Source organism: Calonectris borealis, chromosome 19 (assembly GCF_964195595.1).
Source record: "Calonectris borealis chromosome 19, bCalBor7.hap1.2, whole genome shotgun sequence".
NCBI lineage: Eukaryota > Metazoa > Chordata > Aves > Procellariiformes > Procellariidae > Calonectris > Calonectris borealis.
Window position 1 is genome coordinate 8,052,912 of NC_134330.1, and position 21,037 is coordinate 8,073,948.

Here is a 21,037-nt window from a genome sequence, read left to right on the forward strand (position 1 = left end):
GCTGGAGCTGAAGGAGGACTGTGTTTGCACCTTGCTGGTGTGGGAGGAAAGGCTTTGCTTCTCTTCAGGCCTTTCGGCTGTTGCCAGCTAAATGAAAAGCAGAATCTCGTGGGCTGACAGCTCGGCTCCTCTCCATGGGGTGGGCTGCTGGGCCAGGCCGTGGTCAGTTATCCCCTGTGGGCTGGAGCGGGGCTGTGGCACTGGGCTCCAGCGGGGGATTTTGGGGAAGGGGGAGATCAGCGTCACCCTTGCAAAGTGGGGCGCTTCCCTCCACGTTCTTGTAGGATGGCCTCTGTGAAGCCTGGACACCCAAACCAAGCCAGGTCACCACTAATTGGCTTTCAGGGTCTTAAGTCTTTCTGTGCGCAAGCGTTTGCTAGCAGAGGTCTTTGTGGCCTGTCTGGTGATAATACTTGCACCGAGTATCTCCCAGCATTAAACTGAGGACCAAGCAAGGGCTGTCTGACTGCTCTCTCTGTTTTGTGAACTGCTGGAAGTGTATGGAGCAGTATACGCGTTTCACTGTAAATAATCCGGGTGCTGAACCGCTGTTCGAGCACCTAAGAAAATAAAGGGGAACTTGCCAGGGCTGATTTACCTGTCCAAGCTACCCCGAGTAAATACAGAGATAAGAGATCTAGAAGGGTGTTGAAAGCACATTCTGCTAATTACGTGAGGCACAGGGGTTTGAGGTTCATTTTGAATCTCGTTTGTGTTTTAAGCAAGACGGTGAATCTTCAGATATTTTCCTTAGTGTCATATCAGGACTTTCCCTCCTCGGGGTCATCTGAGTGAAATGACTTCCCGCATCCTGTTCTTCTTTCTCACGGTCTTTTTCTGGTGCTTTCTTTGCACCTGGTGATTTTTCGTGGCATCTTAAGCATCTGCAATACTTCTCTGTTCCAGTCACCTTTGAATAGGGCTGAGAACCAGAGCTCGGTACTGCTTCCAGGAGTCCCCAGTAAGTCTTTTGCAGTCTCCTGAAGAAGCTGCCAAATTTTGCCTTCTCACAGGAGCCGCTGGTCGGTGCGTGGGGCTGCTGGGCTACCTGGAGCCCGCGTCCTTCTCCAGAGCCTCACCATGATTTGCAAAGCGACTCTCGGGGTGGGAATTGCTGATTAAAAACGAAGAGCCAAATACCACAGCAGTTGCCCCACAAGCCTGTCTGGAGCCGATCAGGGTCTGGGTATGTTGTGTGCTACTGGTGGGGGGACAGACTGCCTTGAAAGGAGGGAGGATGGGAGACGGAGGTTAGAGAGGGGTGGCACAGGATCCTTGCTGTGAACTGAGCCCGTGGCCCGGCTGATGCTGGCTAGGAGGAGAGGGACAGCCAGGAGGAGATCTGTGGATGCCCAGCCAGGGCGGCTGGGGAGGACATGGTCGTGGCAGCCTGCCGGGCTGGGTGCTGGGAGCTGCTGGGGCTGCGGGCAGCTCTCAGCGTCTGGTTAAATCCTCTGACAGGCAAGTGCTGGCAGAGCTTGTGCTGGGTTAATGCAACAGCCCTCCAGGGTTGGCATATGCCCTGCTCAGCTGCTCCAGCTTGGTCCCTTCTCGAGCATTGCTGAAGGTGGCTTTTGTGGCAGGAGCATCTGGTCCCCTCCACGACGACCAACCCCGGGGACTGCAGCAGAGGGCAGAGCCCTCCCAGAGTGCTGGGACTGCTGCGGTACCGGTAGCGGCATTGGCCGTGGACGAGCAATGCCGTGGCTGGTCAAGGTCTGGCTGTTGCAATCTGTTTTGCAGCTCAGCTGTTTGTGGAAGGGGTGAGGTGGCTGATATCTTGGCAATAATCCCTGGCCGAGCCAGCCTTTCTGGGGGATGCAAAGGGATTGTATGGTTAAATCTTTGCTGGGGAGAGCAGATCGTGCCATGCAGGGAAGGCGGCAGCTCTTCGAACGCTTGGAAGGGAGCATGTGAGCGCTGGCAGACTTGCGTGACAGGCACCCTCTGTGCAAACCCTGCACCCGCAGCTATGGTCTCCTGGTCCCCACACTCCTGGCTGCCGGCTGTCTGTCCCTGCTGCGGTGCGAGCGTGCCCTGAGCATGGGTACGCTGCCTGTGCTGGCTGTGGCGAGTGTGACGTGAACCCTTGGCAGGACCCGAGCCTAGCCCAGACGTGGGGATGCTGCTGGGCACTTGCCTGGCTACAGAGCTTGTCCGGGAGGTGGTTTTGCAGGCAGGATGTTAGGAGCTGTCTTTATCTCTACAACTCACTTTCTGTTCATTAACACCGGTGTTTTCCACTAGACATATCTGTGGAAGCCTCTGTTTTCCATAACCCGCCTGCAGGAGCATGTGTGGATCGCAGATCCAGCCCATGGCCATGCGCTGTGCCTGGAGGGAGGCAGCAGCTGGGGGCTTACCCAGACAGACCCCGGAGAAGGACACAACAGAGATGTTGGTGGCTCTTCGTGGATGATGGACGATGTCTGGATCTCCAGTCCTTTGGGATTAGTTTTGCCGGGGGCACTTTCCTCCCTGCCAGACAGACAAATGCACGCAGGGGGGCAATCTCTGACTTCCAGTATAGCGCCGTGTGTGAAAGGGACGTTTTCAGCACCAGCTGACAGCTCGAGGTGGCTTTTCCCCTGTCGCCCCTGTGCTGGGTCTGAGTCGGAAATGCCGCTGGGTGGGTGTAGTTGCTCCTGGCTGGGGTTACAGTCTCAGGCTCGTGAAACCCATGTTCTAGCAGAAAATACTCTAATTTCTGTGAATTAGGGGAAACCCGAGTAGCAACCTCTAACAATGCGTTTCGTTTAATTCCTAAGCCCAAAACATTCCTGGGTTATTTTATCCCCTTTCCCTGTCTTCCCGCCTCGGCTGGGCTTGGCGCGGCGTGGTGGTTAACTCCCCTTCCCTCGCAGTCGATGCCCTGTCTCCTCCTGCATCGCCAAATAGTGCGGCCTTTGTGGTGGTGAAGACGAAGCGCTAATTATCCTGCACTAATTAGCCTGCCAAGGGATTCTGTCTGCATCCAGCGTGCAGCATTGCTCATTCCTCTTAGCTGTGATGTGCAATTCCTGTGCTGGCCTGTGCTCAGAGGCCGAAGGGAAGGGAGCAGCGGGCCACGGCGGATCCTCTGGTGTCTAATAAAGGTTGTGTTGTGTTCACCCCGCAGCTTTTGGCTCCAAAGCAGCCCTGGTGGATTACTTGCTTTTACAAAACTGCTTATCTTCACAAAGCTTGCAGGGATGACCCACCTCCTGCCTCTCAGAGCTGAGCTGCTACTGGCAGAAGGGCTCAAAAGCTATTAGAGAGAGACTGAAAGACGGTGCAGTTGTGTACACCCAGTTTCTTTAGGAAACACAGCTAAAAATGGCAGTACTGAAGAAAACATCTCTCCTGCAGGGCTGAGAAAGAGGTGTAGTTCGTCCTGGAAAGCTGCCTAACTCCCTGTGCGGCTGTGACAGTTATTTCTAATACGCAGGCAGGAATAGCCCCCAGTATGGGCTGATAGTAGCAGAGGCACGCCTGAGATTTTGTGGCACTGACAGTGATTAAATATATTTCCTGCTTGCTGTGGGGCTGGAGGGTGGATGCTGGTGTGAGAGAGGGTGGAGCACAGGCACTTCAAAACACAGGTTTAATTTCCCCATGCTCTCAAGAGGGTCAGAGTCACTGGAAAACCCAGAGAGGAGTACCAAGGCTTAAATAGATGTTAATATCCTTGGCTCTGCTGGTAATGTATTAAATACATGTGGGCAAGTTATTTTGCTTCTTGGTGCATTATTTTCTTCCTGTGTATTAAACGCAGTTAGTGAATCCAGCCTCCCTCACAGACGGCACTGAAATCTGCAGATGGAGCGTGCCACGGCGAGGCTCGTGTCCTTATATCAGCACCATTAACTGGATTTGCGAAGCAGGGGTCAGCACCTCGCTGCGTGCAGCTCCCCAGGCTCCCAGCCACCTCCTGGTGCGATCCTTCCCATCCCACGCAGGAAAGCGTCCGTCCCTGGGGCAAGAGCTGCCCCCCTCCCCGTGCTGCGCTGGCTAATTACAGAGAAGGGCATTCCTGAAACACGGTGAGGAGTGCCCTGCTTGTAATAGGAGCAAGTAAAGCTGCAGGAAGCAATCTTCTGGGGGATGTATTAATTAGTGCCCCAGCCAGGCAAATCCCCGCTGTAGCTCCGCTAGCCCCTCTGAGCTTATGTGCTTGTCTAGGTTGTGCCTGCAAATAAGGCAGGCAGCTCGGCTGGAGAGGATTTTGTTTAAAATTGTGGGGACTGGGGAAGGATGATTATAGTATTGTGTTCCTAGGAAGGGTTTGGTGCTGTGCCCCTCAAACGTCCCGTAGGGAATGATCCACGATCAGTGCTTTGTAGGATCACGCAGATGTAAACAAGGGACCAGAACCTGGGCAGTGCCTTTGCTTTTTTCTCTCCTCCATTGCATTTTTCAGCGTCTTTGTCCATAGGCACACCCACGAGCTCCTCGGGTGGCAGTGGGGGGGCTCTGCTCGGTGCTGGTGTGACTTGTCCCACAGCCCTCTGTTAGCCGGTGTGGTTCTGCTGCTGGGTGCTCTTCCCGAGCGGGAGCAGGGGAATCTCCTCTGCTTGGTGCCAGGAGCGAAACCACGAATCCACATGGCTGCGTGCAGCGCTCCAGAAGGTCCTCCTTTAGAGGGATTCGGACTGGGTTTTGGCATTGTCTTGAAAAGAAGCGTAGGGGAGAAGCTGCTGTACGGTCATTAGTGTCATTGTACGCTCTGCTAGTCCTGGGAAGGGAGTTAGACCCTTGGGTGATGTGGTAGCATTTGGTGTTAATGTGAGGATCTGGGAGGAGAAGCGTTGGCTATTGTCCAGAGGGCTACAAAGATGCCGTGATACAGGAATATATGGCCTGCTGGCTGGTGTGCAGGGAGAGAGGAAGGAAAAAAAGGCCATATCAGGTGGGGAGGGGGAGTTGTTACAGGCTTCCCCACTTCTGCTCCGTCAGGATATTGTGTACGTGCGGCTTAGGTGATGTTCAGCTCAAACGTGGCCACCCAGCGTTTGAAATGGCAGCAGCCACGGACACCACACTTCCTCTCCGGTCTTGTGCTTTGCTGTCTTACTGGTGTTGCGGTATCTTGAAATTCTGGAGGAGCGAGTGGTTTTGTCATGCTGAAATACCAGTCTGCCCCGTCTGCCTCCTACAGGGGATTGCCACGCTCTGCTTATGGGAACCAGTGACGGCAAATCTTATCAGGGTCTTCTTGCTAAATCTTAGAGGACAGTGTCTTATTTTGCATCCTTTTCTTCACAACCTGGTGACCGCTGCTGCACTCAGTCACCTCCGGTGTAAGGAGCAGCAGGAGCTGCAGCCAACAGCAGGACAAAACTCCAGGATCTCACCCCAGCCTGGCTCCGGCTCTCTCCCAAGAAGCCAGCGCTGGTACAGCGATACTGGAGTACCTTGAGTCTGAGCTGATGGACTAAATACTAAATACATCTGTTGGTGCTGCTGGCAAGCCTGCTCTCAGAGTCGGGGCACAGCCCGTGTTATACTACAGCAGCAATATCCTTCCTTGTTACCTCTTCCTCTTCCTCCTCCAAAAAACCCCACTGCAGACCCAGCGTAGGCTCCGAGTAGCGTTTCTGCACCTTTTTTGGCATGGCAACACTTCCTTCCACGCACTGTGGCTGCAAATCTACCCGGGCAGTGTTGTGGCAGAGGTACCTCAAAGCAGCGTGGATTTCCCTTGATTTCATCAGCCTTACGTCTGGGCTTTCTGCAGATGTAAAAGAAATCACAGCGCGTGGCAGCCCTGCCGGTACGCTCACACGGTGTCGAGCGGATGGGTCAGCACATCCTACGACGTTGTTAGCTGAGATGCTGCTATCTGAACGTGTGTGTGTTTAGCCCGTGTGAAATCAGAAGTATTTGGTTCCTCCATCATCACATCAGTTGGCTTAAAGCCTCCAGCAGTCAAAGCTGACACGCTTTGCCTTTACACCAGGAGTGCAGCTGATCAGCAACTGTTTCCTGGCTGATGGATAGTAATTTATCTGCAGTGCACTCGCAGTTTCCAAAACGTGATTGCTTGCAAAATGCATCAATTGCTTATCCATTTCCCTCTGCAAATCTCAAGGGCTCTTCTCCATAGAAGCTCCAGCTCCTGAGTGACTTGGACTTGAGCCTTGCAATGCAAGAAAGAAGAGTGAGGAATTTCTCTGCCAGTCTTCTGAAGCGTTGTTACCAGTGATCCCCTTCCCAGAGCAGCTCTGGGTTTGCTTTCTTCAACCTCAGGTGTAATGACCCTGTGCTCCAGCCCTTTGGAACGATTCCCCGCTGCCCATCTGCTTTCCTGGCAGAGCTGAAGGTTCAGCTTTGTGCTCTGCTGTATTTTTACCTTCCACGGGGAACTGAAAGCACCCAAGGTGGCTGCTGCGCTTCATGGTGTGACGACGAAGCACAAGCTCTTCGGTCACATCGAGCGTCACAGACTGGGGTGGAGGGGGTGCCCAGGCACCGGGTTGTCTTTTCTGCTGCTCAGTTGGAGGAGGGAAGGAGGGGAGGTCCAATGCCTCTCTGATTTTTGGGGGCAGGTCTTTCAAGTTTCTTTTCATTATCTGGTCCTCAAATACCCTCCTTGCCTGCAGCTGGGGAGCAGCCCCGCTACTAGCATCATCTGAAGAGGAGCATAGGAGCAGAAATGGAGCAAAGGGATGAGATAGAGACGGAGGAGGGAAATACCTGAGAAAGAGCTGTGACGAAGAGGCTGAATCAGGAAAGAAAAAAGTCATAAAGAGGAGTTGCAGCATCTGATTCAAAGCCCTTTGAAATTGAGGGGAGGATTTTGACTGGGTTTGAACTGGGCTGTAGCGAGAACAATCTGTTGCATCATTTGAAGACGTTGCAAAACTGGGGGCAGCGGAGGGGAAACCAGTCTTTGAAAGAGACAGGAGGGAAACCTCTGCGGTCTGGAGAGCTTTTTAAGGGTCTGGAAGAGCTGATCTCTCTTGGCCAGGCTGTTGGCGCAGCACCGAGCCCTGGGTCCTGCCCAGGGGTTTCTTCAGGGAGCTCAGCACGCGTGTGGGAACCTATTTCAAACTGCAGCAGGTAGGAGAAAAGGGAGGTGGGGATGCGTCCCTGTCATCAGGGTAGAAGATAGGCGCGTGTCGCTTCCAAATCTTTTCAGCTCTGGTCCTTGTCATGGAAATGTGGACAAAGATTTTAGCAAGGCTGAAAGGAGGGACCTCTGTCTGTGATGCTATTTTGGGCACAGTGGCATCTCTTGCATCCCAGCTGGAGAGAATTAGGTTCCCCCTAGACAGTAGATGGCATTTGGGCACTTGACTACCTTAGCCTGCTCTGTGAATTCCTAAGAAGCTGGCCAGGTTTGATGTAATTTTGGGGAGTCCTTGGAGATGGTTGTCTGAATGCACTACGTATTAACTGCAGCTGATGTGCATGAGCCTGCATCCGTGCCATCTGAGACAAAATCCATGGGTGGCTTCTGTGTGCCAGCATGTTGGATTTCAAATGTTCCTGCTCTGCTCGTGTGGCTCCAGGTTGCTTTCTCCTCTAGTGTCCGCCTCATCGGCTTTCATGCTGCTGCTCACCCTTTCCTTCCCAACTCCTGCCGTCAGCTAATTGCATGACCTTGGCTGCCCATGTATCCCAAACTAGCTTGAGGTGCAGCTGCCAGTGCTGGGAAACACTGCCAAAACAAGTAGGTTGGGAACCTGGAGGGGTTATTTGGTGTCCAAATCCTCTTGGATGTCCAAAGGAAGGTGGGTGCCAAACTCTTCTAAGTCTCCTTCAACCTTTCCTCCCTTGTTCCCACATCTTGCAGCTACCCCTTGGATGCGCGGGGAGAGTCGAGGCTTGATTCTGTTCAACCCAGGGCTGCAGCTGCATGTGCTTGTGCTTTTCTTGGCCTTTCTCTGCCTCAGTTTCCCCATCTGGAAAGCAGTGGGGGTGATAATGCTTGCTTCCTTTGATCTGTACAGCTGCAGCTTCTCGTACAGCATGGGGGTTCACGCTCTGGTGAGCAGTGTTTCTCTGGCTGGAGACCAAGTCACCTGAACTTTGTCTGCTGCATCCCGGCAGTTCCTGGCTGTGTGCTGACGCCACGGACCTGCTGGCGCAGCAGTCTGTTGTAGTGCAGGTCGGCTGCTCACGGGAAGTTCGGTAGTGGAGCAGCAAGAGCAGGGATGCAACACAGGACCAGAGCAAGGGGTTGACAACAGGGTCCACGAACAGGCCCTAGCAAGAGGAAAGGATGAATCAGGCCCAGCACTGGGCCAGGAAGAGATGGGGCTGGAGACAGCTACCTACAATGTAGGTTTGAGGTCCGTCTTGGAGATAAGTAAACCTACTTGATAGCTCTGGCAAGGATTGGGCTCCTTAAATGTGGCTGCTGGACCAGTGGGCAAAGGGTGCATGGGTGGGGGGTCCCAGGTGGGGCTCATCTGAGTAATTAATCCCTGTTAATGTAACCAGGGCCCTGGCACTCAGGAGGGAACAGTGCACTGCCGAATTGTCTCTGTTTTGTTAGTGATTGATCCGTGGTTGTCCCTTTTTCTTTTCTCTCTCCAGCGCCCCAAACCTGCCGGTCAAGATGCCCAAACCCAGCAAGGTGAACCAGGCCCTGGCAGGTAAGGATCCCGCTCTGTCCCTAGGGTTACACGAGCAAGCGGTTTACCTTTCTGTTAGTTTTTAGGAAGAGTCTGAAATGTCACTGGCATTTAGGGTTTTAGGCCCAAAGACTCTTCAGAAAGGCAAAGAGGGCAAATTTGGGGGAGAATGGGATGGTCAAATCTTAGTAACTTTTTCTCATCGGTGCTGGTCCTGAGGCTCTCAAAATGAGTGGGTTTATTTGGGGGTTGGGTATTCACCTTCTCCCATAGGTGTGGATGAGCAAGTAGCAGGGGGGAGCACATGGATCAAGCTCAGTGCTAGCTGTTACTTGCTACTTTTCTTCAAGTCAAGAGGGAAGAGTGGTGTGAGATGGTGTGTGGTTTTTAATGTGATTTTTTTTTTTTTTAACATGGTTTTATTGCGAAAACTCAGGTGGTCTTTAGCTTAAAAAATGATTGTGATGCTTTGCCTTGGGGAAAGGAGAGAACAGAAGTTGAATCAGACATTGTCTCCTGTGGCAGCAGAATACAGGTTTGCTTGTTATCGTCCAAACCTGTGAATACGATACTAAATATACCGGAGGAGTGTGTCTGGGAGGGATGAAAGTGCCAGTTTTCAATGCTCCTTTTCAGAGTAGATTTGCCTGTTAAACATGAAATGGCGTTGCCTTGAAAACGACAACTCGCGCTTGCAGCTTTCAGTGGAAGCGTTTCCATGCCAAAAGCCGTCGGCACGTTTGCTCTGTTTTAACTCAGCCAGCGCCAAACCGTGGGACCCTGGTGTGGTGGTGCCTGGGGAGATGGGTGTTCTGCCGAGAGCAGCTGTCTTCTCCGTACTGACACCGACTGTGCACTTGGAATTGTATCTTAACGTGGTAACCCAGGGTTAGAGGAGTGCAAAAGACCTGGTACCTGGTGTATGGTATTTTCTGGGGTTTTTTGTACCCATTTTGGGCACTACAGAGTATCTATTAACACTCTCCTTCTTCTGGCTCTTGTCCATGCATGCTCTGTTGAGGTTATTAGCTCCTTGGACACCAAACTTTGCTCCTGAGCACGTAGAGACAGTTACGTTCTCACTCTTAGAGAAAACGGTTACCACTTTATTCCAGGAAAGGTGATGGTGTTTGGTCTCATCTCGAGTGTCAGGCCTTACCCTGCCTAAAAATGATCCCTAGGATTGATGTTTCCAGTCGTCTAATGTTAGTACCATCATTAAAACTGTGCATTGCATGTCTCAGTGCCAAACAGGCACTGCGTGAAGATTAATACTGGGTGTCCTCTGACAGCGAGCAGCCCATCTGTCTCCCTGTTAGCAAATCGGTCTTTGTGGAAATGAGATGTAAAGTCAAGCTCAGACGTCGTCTAGGTGGATGACCTGAGCAGAAGAACTCCCCTTGCTTATAAAAGCTCTGAATTTCATCCCCTGGGTATTAGCACTGACTGTGTAATTAGGTACTTAATCACATAAAGGTAAATACAGCAAAGAACTGAAGAGCCCTGGTGAATCCAGGCTGTGTTAATGTTGTTAATGGTGATCTCATTCTACATGTGGAAGTCATCCACTGTTAATTTGGAAGAGGTGAATACGCATGGTCCGCTTATGCCTTGTAGTGCACCGTTTAGATATAAAAGGCTGCAGGAGAGCTCAGTAGAATAAGCCATCTACCACCATTTAATAAAATAAAATGAAAAGGTTACGTTTTTAATTGATATCTCTGTTGTTGGAGGCTGGGGTTCAAAAGAGGGAGTACTTATTCATTTTAATAATCTCCAGCTCTGCATGAGGCAGCTAGCGAGAGGCACACTGAGTTGCAGGGGAGTGCAGAGCTGCATGGGCTGGCTGAGTGCGGTCAGCGCAGAAGAAACCCCCTGGGCCCAGCGTCTCCTTCAGATCCAGGTCTTCACAGGACACGGCTTTGATCGGCGCTCTGCTGCCTTCTGCCAAATGTGACAGACCTCAGAGGTGCAAGGGAGGAGAAAAATCTGAATTTGAGTCTGTCCTTAAAATCACATAGAAGCAGAGGAAAGATCTGGACAAGTTAATTAGCAAATGAAAGGAAGATACCTTTCTGGGAACATTTCTGGTAAAAAGCAAGCAGTGGAGTTCTGGTAAAAAGGCCAAATTTTATCGAAAGGTTAATTGGCTGGGTCTTTAGGGACACCTTCTTCCCCTCTTCTCTCCGCTGTCTGTTTCTAGGACCTCTTTTGGGAAGTGGTATTTTGTTCATATTTAAAATCCTGCAGATGGTGTTTCAGTTACTTATTATTCAGGTAATTCTCTAACACACAGGCTGGGCCCCTTTTGTTCCTCCGGTCCCCGGTGCACAAGTGCTTTCTTCAGCATCAGTGGTGGAAAGGCTGAGGACCCAAGGGCTCTGTGATGACGTGGGGGAGAGGGCAGTCTCAGATAGGAACTGAAGAAGGTTTTATTCTGGGAAGCATATCGGGAAGTCTCGCAACCCTTGGTCTCCATCCCGAGGTGCCTCTCAGCAGCTTTGGCTCTGGTTTGATGCAGGAGAAATAAAACCCCTGAATCTTGTGGGTGATCTCGAGAAATGCTGCAGGTGCATCTCTTGGATGCAGAGGGAGTTTCTGGTGGATAAACAGGAGACAGGGGATCGTGCAGGTCTGAATGAGAAGCTGGGTTTCGTTTGTGTGGTGAGCGCCTGGGGATTTGAGTGAGGGATTTCTAACACCGTCAACCCCACATCTTCCAAAAGCATCACTTGGGATCCTAGAAATCATGAAGCTGACTTTAAAATCATGTTTTGTACAAAAAAGAAATTTCTTTTTCCTTGCTTTCTGCTATTTTAATACTTCAAGGTGCATGTGCAAACTTGGCTTTTAAGCTTTTTCTTTCCCCCTCAGCATTTGGTTAGCATGGTGAAATGCCAGAACAGAGGTCTGAGCAAACTGCTGAACCACAGTGTTGGTGTTTAAGGATCAGCTGGACTAACATCTCTTGGGAATAATGCGGTTTAGCTGTGTGCCTTGGGGCGGGGGGGTGGACTAGGCGGTCATATGAAGGCCCTTCTAATGCTATTTTTAAGATGAAGACTGGAAATAGCTTTTTGTTAAATGAAACCGAGTGTTTCTCGTTCACTGGATTCCTAGAGCTGGGGCATTTGGGAACATATCAACTATAATAATTTTGCTGGTGGATATAATCATACAAATTAGCAGTGCTTCTCTGAGATCTCACGTTATTTGAAGGCGAGCTCTGCCCTTTCCCGTCTGCCTGCTTAAATTCAGGACTTCAGGAACCGAAGGCATGCCGGTCTGAGGTCTGTGCAGATACAGAGCAGGAGCCGGAGCCGGTGACCGGAGGGGCGTTAGGCTGGGTATGTGAGCAAGCCTGGGGTCAACGCTCGTTACATTACATCAGGGTGTTTTTCCCATGCTCGGCTTCTGCACAGGATATTACAAAAGTGCCTTATTTACACAGCAGGCTGAGAAAAGCCGGTGGATGTTGTCATAGCTCCAGTGAAAATAGTTTTTACCCCAAGGAGTCAGTAACGTACTTCTGGCCAAATAGATGCTTTGAGCAAGAAAAAAGAGGCAGTTCTCTGAGAGGGCTTATTGCACACATTCATAGGATCGGATCAGATGCCAATGGGTGCTTTGCAAGGCTTTCTGGCTCTTCCCTCCTGCCATCCTTGCAGGGAAGAAACCCAGTGGCCAATGGAAGGTGTGAATATATTCATTAATATTTTTCAAGCTCCTGGGCTAGCTAGGGAGCAGCAGGAACCCTTGCAGGAACGGGTGGGCATCCAAAGCAGTCTTGGTCTGGGCAAGCTTATCCTGTTGCAGCTTGGCCCTTGTGTCTTCGGGTGAGAATTTATGCAGGTCCAGGGCCAGATTTGCTCCTGAGATAACTCCACGGGTGCCTACAATGAATTTGAATTGAAATTGTTGTGTCCATAGTTCAGAATTGGAGAATCGATCTGCAGATGTCGTGTGTGTCTGTGTATTGTTTTGGCGGTTTGTATGAACACACACTCCCATGTAAGGCTTGGATCACAGGAGATCCCTGACTGCGGATGTTTCTCACCAAACTTGTGGGAGGATTGTTGGATGCTGAGATTTCCAGTGTCGTATTAGGGCTTTATAGGAGGCATTGCTGCTGGGTTTTGAGATGAGCCAGAAGAGCAACGTAACACCAGAACAGCCCCTTTTTGAATGCTCTCTTGATTTGAATCTGCAGAAGATGATGCATTGTGTGTCTCTCCGAAGGCAGCAGAAGGTAAAAGTGGAAAATTACCTTTTCTTGGCTGATTTAAGATTGTCCATGGGAGAACATTTGGTTGGGGGTAATTCTCCTAGTCCCATGTTTGCCCTGTGCTCTGTCTGTGTGGAGTTGTAGATGCATTTGCAGCTCATAAAACGAAAGAGTGAAAGTTCCTGGAATAAAGATTTATTTTCTTTGCGATGATTCATGATGCTGGCAGGCAGTTTTGGACATGTTATTCCAGGTATGAGAGGGGCTGTGTTAGAGGGTAGCTGAACTCAGCTGGGGTTCAGTGGCTCATGCTCTTTGCTTGGTCTGATTTTTGAAGGCAGCATTTTGTTCTCCGACATTAAGAGTCTGAAGTCAGTTGTTCAGCCTCTGCTTCTATTGTGTTCTTTTTTTTTAAATGGGCTCTGCATGTTAATGTTAGCAAGACACTATTGATCTCTTAAGAAGAAAGCGTTAATTTTGCATTTGCCTATCAGTCAGCTGTGCGTAGGTGGTGATAATCCCTGTTAGTCTTTGGACTTGCTTTTCAAATGTCAGTCTCTGCAATCAGTGTGATCGCTCTGCGTAGAAGCAGGTATTTCAGAGACAACTTTACCATTTTCTTTTCTGCACCAATTGCATTTGCAGCCTCGGTGGGGTCAGGCTCTCTGAGATGATCTCCCCGAGCCATGGGAAGGTCCAGCATCTTGCCTGTTTTCAGGAATATTGTTCCTCCGGGCTCTCTAATCAGCGTGAGTTGGTACTGCTCTTCTGGGAATACCTCCGCCTGTCCTTTAACCTGCTGAAAGGGGAGATTACCTGCCCGGTGCACGTGCAGGCGGCAGCTTTGGTGCTGTTGCTGGGCTTCAGGTGTTCAGTTGTGCTCACTTGCTCAGAAAACAAGGAGCTTTTGTTAAAGGAACACTTAAACACTTAAACTGCTGCTTAAGGTTCCCTGGGAGTAGTGAAGGACTGCTGGCTTAGACCAGGGTTGAGAGCACACCAATAGTCTTGTAGTCTTCAGTTCAAAACTTAAAGGAAGTTATTTTGATTGTGAAATTTCCGGATGGTCAGTTAGAGGCTGCTGGCTTGTACCGACGTCGGGGTCTCTCCTTGGCTGTACCTGTTGGGAACAGCCCGGCGCTCTCAGTAGGATGAGGGGTATTAACTCAGCGTTCGCATGCCCTGAAGATCCTCCTCTGGCCCTATAGCTCCCAGGGACTGGGGTCTCCACCTCAGATCTAGATCAACAATGATGGTACCTAAGGAGGATGATCCACGGCTGCCTGATTTGGTGTTGCCTATTTCCATTTGGAAGTGCATGGTTTCACCGTGCATTGGGCAGCCTGGTCTTTTGGCCAGACCAACTCTGCCAAAGGTTCTCGGATGAAGTCATTTCCCCAGGGTTATCTGTCTGTGCCCCTCTCCTCCTCTTGTGAAACCCTTTCTGTCTGTCTTTTGGTCCTTAGATGAGAAAATTTTAGTAAAACCATCCAACTTTGTGTATCAAGAAAGGACTTGAACAGGTTCTGGAATATTTATTGTGCTTGGACCTTACATGAAGTAGGTGCAAAACGCGGTCGGCTCTGCATAGGGGTAGTTCTGCTTGTGGGGCATTGACACAGGGTTTGCGCAGGGGATTTTTAGTCACAAGGCACGGGTGCTTGACTGGTTGCATGTTTGAGGCAGAACATAGTCTTACCACTTGTACGCAAAGCTGGCTGATGCTTCCCGTCATAACTCGATTTTCAGTCATGTCTGGGCAAGGTACCTCATTTTTGTCCTGAACGAATGTGCTCTTATATCTTCCTTTCCCAACCCGACTGAATAGAGGCTTGAAAAAAGAAAATCCTTAGAAATCTCAGCTTTGGCCGTGAATTACTGTGCAGGATGCTGGCAAGAATTTCCATAGTGTTAGGTTGTGGCTTTGCATGGTCTACTGTCAGAGGTAACTTTTGGGGAGACACTGGCTTTTAGGTTGTCTGCTGTCGGTTTGCAACCATAAGCATTGTTGTTTTTTTTTTTTTTTTTTTGGTTCTGGCAATGGCTGTTGCAGGTGGGGAAGTCATTTCTTGGGAAAGCAAAGGCAGGTGTTTTTTTGAATGTGAGTTTAACAGCAATATGCTACCTTAGAAATGTTATGACTTGTAATCGGCCTGTATTTCATGGGCAAACATCATATTAGATCAGCATGATCAGTCCTGTAGCTCTCTGTGTGCCAATTTTACCTTCAGGGAATGGCTGTCCTTTTTAATGATTCATTAGCTTTACCAAACTGCATCCCATGAATACTGGCTGGGATGGGGGAGGGTGAGAATTGCATTGCAGCTGGGGGTGCTAGGAGAAACTGGAGTGCCCAGGAGGAGACGGTGTGGGGTGGGCAGGGGGCTGCCCCCATGGGGCCCCAGCCCGCGGTCAGCCCGGCACTGCTGCAGGGTTTGAAGGCAGTTAAGCTGCGCTCTGGGGATCGGTTCGGTGCGACGCCTTTGAAACACGTAGCTTTAGGGGGGAGTAGCTGAGCAGGACCTTTAGGGGTTACAGGTGATGCCCCTCATCCTTCAGGCCCCCAGGGTCAGGGCTGCTTCCAGGGCTCCGGTGAGCAGAAGGACTTTGCACCACAGCAGGCTCAATGCCTGAGGAGCCCTAAAGCCAAGGCAGAGAGGAAGGTCCTGTTCACACACCAGCTCAGAGGGTCACGGGTGAGACTTGTGCCCATATTTCCCTGCTTTAATTTGCTGCCTGGGCTCCTCCCTTTAAAAGCCTCTGGATCCTGTCCTTGTGCTGACTCCAACCCCGTGGCCTCTCGGATGTTTTATGTCCTCTGAATCAAGGGCTTGGGTTTTGTTTTATTTTATCTTTTTAAATTTTCTTTGAAAGGTTAAAGTTTTTTTTTTAATGAATGTATTTCCCCGTTGTTTCCTTCCTGCATGTTGATCTCGTACCCGCTGTAGGCATGACGGCTATTCTGATGTCAGCCGCTGGACTCCCCGTGCACCTCACCTGTGTGCCGCAAGCTGCCAGCACCCATAAAGCCACTAAAAAACACAGCTCAGTTAAGGAGGGGAGGAAAGTGTCCAAGAAAGGTAGTTCCTGCTCAAACTCTGATATTTGCTTCCATCTCCTTCTCTTTATCTCTCTGCACTTGTTCTGCCTCCCTCCTTTCCTCTTGTCTCTCTCCCCACCCTCTTGACTCTTCTGATTTGACTGATGATGTTCGTCCCATCAAGGGGAGAAGCAGGGCACATCTTCTCTGGCCTGCACAGTCTCTGACAGGCTGTAAAATAAGATGACAAAGTAGACCCTGTCCTGTGGTAGCTCTGCTCGTTTCCATCAGTCATGAGAGCTGGAGCAGACCAGTTGTTCTCTGTCAGAGACTCCTGCAGCCTCCCCCATGGTCCCACTACACCCTCTTGGGGAGCCCTGAGCGTCCACATACCAGGACCTTCTCTGATTCATTGGTGGGACAAGTCTGGGAGCTGAGGGACCATCAAGGAGGGCATTTAATCCACACGTGCTCTCAAGAGAAGGTTTGCTTGTGAGCCATGCTTGTCACGGTTGAGTCATGGGATGAGAAGGATCTTCCAGACAAGCAGGCCCCTGAGTCATACAGGGCTTTCAAGGTTGAACTGCAGAGGATTTGTTCTCTCCACCTCTGTCTGGGATGGAAGGGAGTGGAGTGGAGCCCTCTCTGGTGGACGTGCCCTGGCAGGAAGGGCTGGGTTACCCCAGCTCTCCTGCTGAGCTGAGCCACCTCCAGGGCAAGGCCTTCATTCCTCCTCTTCATATCTCGCTGGCAACCCACACTCCTGCCCTTGCAGAGTTGGTTGGCTCCCAGTTTAGAGCCTTGGTCCCATCCGTGTGTAGCAGCCCTGGGATTCTGCAGGGGTAGGTGTGAATCCAGCCTGGTTTAGCTGTAGAGGTTGTTTGCACAGGTGTCCTGGGGTGGTCAACCACCACCAAACCTAAGGTGCTTCCCCCTTCAGATAAGCGAAGGGGGGACTAGGGGTGTGGTGGGGTGTTCAACACGGAGATGCTTGCATTTAAGAAAGAGAGAAGAGCTCTGAGTTGGAGGGGAAGAGGCATCTGGTTGTCTGGGGAGTTTGCTGGTGCCAGCGTCTCTCTCCTTGGAGTCCATGCATGCAGTGAGGAGACTTGATGGGGAAGTGAGGTCCAAACCCGTCCGAAAGAGGCAGGAAGGTTGGTAGAAGGAAACTAGAAATTAAATGCAGAAAGGTCTCTTGCGGAAATGCATTATGGAGGGAGCTGGGAGGAGGAGATGCAAATGGCGAGAAGGAGGGAGAGAGCAGATGTGGAGTAGGATGTGTGATAGAGGGGGAGGAGAAAGCAGGGGGCGGCAGGAGAAGCAGCGAAGAACAGGAGGAGCAAAGGAAAATGGGAGGTGAAGGAGAAGAGCCGAGCGGAGGTGGGTGGCAGAGGGGCTGGGTGAGGATCTCGTTCTGTGGAGCCAGCTGGCAAGGCAGCGGGATAACGCTGGCTCCTGGCGCTTCGCTCCCGGCGCAGGCAGCATCCGTGCAGCCCTCCGCAGCCGGGGATGAGGGCTGGGTGGTGGGGACGCCCTGGAAACTGTGCCGAAACAGAGCTGCGGAGAGGCCAGGCCCTCCTGCAGAGGCATTGCCTTGCCCCTGTTGCTGGAGGAGCCCGAAAAACTGAGGGCCGGGCCTGCCATTGGTGCTGGTCACTTGCTGCTGGTTAATGACGTGAAACTAGCTGTATTTAGGGCAAGGTGTGGCCACAAAGGCACAGCCCTGCTCCTCTGCAGCTGGCTGCCGACTTCTCCTCGGTGGGGTCTGTCGGTATAGCAGCATGCTGGCAGCATCCAGCCCCTCCTCGGTGTGGAGGAGTTGCGGGTGCAAGCAACCGGGATGCTTGCAAGAGTGTGATGTTAATAGGAGGATATGTCTTGCAACTTCTGAGCAGGGTGGGGAGAGCAGCAACGCAGAGCATGAAACGGGGTGGGTGGGGAGGATGGGGTGTGGGCTGGGGGGCAAGAGCAGCACACACCGCGTTAGGTATCCGCCGGGGGAGCAGAGGGGTGGCTGTAGCCGTGCGGGGTGTTACACACCCCATCAGCAAAGCCTCTTCCTCTGCAAGATGCTGGTTCATCAGCATTTGCTGCAGCACCCAGGAGCACACGTGTGTTGTCTGCCGGGGCTGCTGAGCCGCACCTTGGCCAAAGGCTGGGTGTGCTGGGGCAGGGCCAGCACCAGCCTCGGCCCCCGGGGGTGTCCGGGCAGCTGGCTCAGCCCCAGGGCTGTGCCCGGTGCCAGCCCGGAGAGCCAGGCTTGGGGACCTGCCTGGCTGCCACCTCCCTGCCAGCTCACCAGTGCCACCTGCTGGGGCCAGGACACCTCGGGTCTGGGGAGCAGAGAGGGGACACCAGCGGGAGGGATGGGACAGTCTCTGGGGAAGGGGCACCAAGCAGCTGCTTCTCCCATCTGGCATGGCAGGATTTGTCCTAGCCATCCTCGTCCTGCTCAGGACGTGCTGCAGAGGAGACGTTTTGCCAGCTCTGCCCTTTCCAATGCTGACCCTTGTTTTAGTTTGCTAAAATCACCCCTCTCACTTTAGAAAGTGGGGTCTCCTTTGCTGGGAGCAGGGAGGCAGGTCCTGCAGAGTGCATGACTCCAGGGATGAAGAGGGTGCTCAGTCCCTCCTAGGAACAAGCTGTGTTTGTACAACACCCCACCAGGCTTAGGAACAGGACTCTGCAGTGAAAGTAGTGAGCCTGACTCTTGGCCAGACTGTTCTTTCTCCCTTTACGGGCCCTGAAGCTGCCAACAGGCAGAGATGGGCCTGTTATGTTCCCTGAATTTCTGCATCACACGCCCTTTCCCCTCCCACACCCCTCCAGGTTTTTCCGTCACGGAGAGCTCTAGCAAGAGCTGTGCATCCAGGAGTGTGCTGACTGCAACCAGCTGGTGCCAAAATAGGTGGTGGTGGGTGCAGTGTACCCCTGCCGAGCCCCTTCTCGCTCCCTCCTGCTGCAAACGCCGACCCCACACGGGCTGAGGCGACGTTGATGGAATTGCAGCCAGCTTGGCAGATAGCTGGGTTATGTTAGACAAATGCACTAATTAGTCAGGACTCGTTAACGTTGTTGCCGTTCTGGCAATGATGTCTCTGGCGCAGATGAGTGCTGTGCTGTGGGTGCCGCAGGTCTCGGGGAAGCCGTAGTCTCCGGGCAGGCACTGCGCTATCGGTGCTGGCACGCGGCCTGGCAGCGTCTGCCATCCTGACGGATCAGCGCTGCCTTCCCGCCGGCCGGCACGGCGCCGCGCTTCCTCGGGCTGCTGCAGCCGCTGCCTCGCGCCAGCGCCGCTGACTGCGCACTCGGGGCGGGCTGGGACCCCGCCGACTGTCCAGGAGGGAGGCCAGCGGCTTGTCCGGCTCTCCGAGTGCTGCTGTGCTGCTACGGAGGGGGACTGAAGGGAGAAGGCGTTTTGAGTCTATTGTGCCACTTGTAGCCCTTTCCGCTGATGGGATCACCGTCCGCTTTTCCCCTGGCCTGGAGGTTTCCCTGCACATCCTCTCTGGGATGTCACGTGCAGAGTGCTGCGGTCACCGAGGGAGAGGAGATGAGCACGCTCGTCCTTCCCTGCCGAGCAGGATGGGATCTAGCTAGGTGAGGGGAGTAATCCCAGCCGACTCTAATTGCTCCCCATATGTCCTGTCCATCCGCAGCTGGGACTGTGGACTGTGCCAGTGGTTATGGGATGGGTAGGACCGGGGAGCCCATTGGAGTCGGGGGAGCTCACCGTTCCCATGGGGGACCACCTGCTGAAGGAGACGGGCTGCAATAAGAGGGATGCTTTGTGTCAGGATCAGAGCAGCCTGGTCGCTTGGTTAGCCTGCTGAAATGCTAAATGTGGAGAAAGCTGCTTTTAACACCAAATTTTCTCTCACCTTCCTGATCTCTGGACAACCGTCTTGAGGATGAGACCAGTAGGTCCAGCCCTTGTAAGTCCGGGGAACAGAGGGCAGAGGTGATCAGAGTTGGGTGACTGTCCATGGCAATAACTAGAAACAACCTGTGTCTGGCCTGCGTAGGGTATCCAAAAAAAAAAAAAGTCTGCTGCTAACCATATGGCTCATTTTGGGATACAGAAGGGGGTATGTTACTGCTGCAAGCATTTGGTTGCTGAAGAAGGATTCAAAACACATCTGTCAAATGTTGCCCGTGGAAAGCCCTTGCTTCAGCAAGCAACTTATTATCTACAGAGAGGAAGGGGAAGCATTAAAAAAAAAAAAAAAAATCGTTATTCCTCTCTTTGTAAATGAAAGAATGGTAAACATTCCTTCACATCCCAGATAAATCAATAGCACAGCATTGCGCCAGCTGGTGATAAACAGCATCGGTCGATTGTGCTATTGCATTTTCAATCCACTATTGAATCCTGAAAACTATGGGGCCTGAACAGGCTTTGAGGATCCCAAGGGATCACTGGGACAAAGATTTGGAGGCAAACACTTTTATGGAGCAAATGGTCCAGTAAGGAAGTGATTCATGCGCTGGAGCATACGTGGCTTGTGCTGTGGCAGGTACTGTGCCTCCCCGCCTTCGTCTACCTCCCCCCTATGCTGCTGGGCTGTGGCCTGCCAGGTGCACTCATCTGCCCAAGGAAGAGCCTCTCTTCAGAGGCAAAGGCGGCTGCTGGGCTTCGCGACCCTTGCTGAAACCAAGTTCTCCGCATCGAAAGGCTTCCTCGGGATTGGGCATTCAAGCACTTGCAGCTGGGGACAGATTTTCTAAAGCATCTGGGCTCCTTTCTCTCTCCAGACAACCTTGGTGGATCTAAATGCATCGGAGCATTATCACAGCAAAGTGACAGGAACAGATCAGAGGTGCCACAAAGCAAACCCATCAGGCCTGGGTTTCCTGAGGATGGCTGAGGGCTGCATCACCCTCTTCTGCCTGTCTGATTGCTCCCAGCTCCATCCTAATGCCAGCTGGTGAGGTGGTATAATGACATCTGCTTCGCCCAAAATCCCTGCTGTACCCCACAGACTCTGCAAAGAGCTTTCTTGTCCTCACTCTTACCTGGCTCTGCAGTGGGATTTTTGTCTCCTTTCATTGATTTGCTTCGCGTGAGCCTGGCCAGTTCTTGGGCAAGTCATCTCCTCGTTTCTCTGAGCTGCTACAGAGGAAGGAAAGTCAACAGCAAGAGAAATGCACAGCAGGGGCTGCAGGGAAGGAGCATCCTCCACTATCCTGAACAAGGTGAATTGCTCTAAA

General features: G+C 52.0%; 1 protein-coding gene across 7 annotated transcripts in view; it reads left to right on the top strand.

Moving 5' to 3' along the window:
• Positions 1–21,037, top strand: part of DTX2 (deltex E3 ubiquitin ligase 2) — a 39,480-nt gene that overhangs the window by 12,354 nt on the left and 6,089 nt on the right. For 4 of the 7 annotated variants that reach the window (XM_075168897.1, XM_075168899.1, XM_075168901.1 and 1 more), the window contains exons 4-5: positions 8,524–8,582; positions 15,735–15,866. In XM_075168897.1, the coding sequence (XP_075024998.1) occupies positions 8,524–8,582; positions 15,735–15,866 (191 nt within the window). The remainder of the gene's footprint in view (positions 1–8,523; positions 8,583–15,734; positions 15,867–21,037) is intronic. The other 3 variants (XM_075168904.1, XM_075168902.1, XM_075168903.1) reach the window with 1 other exon arrangement.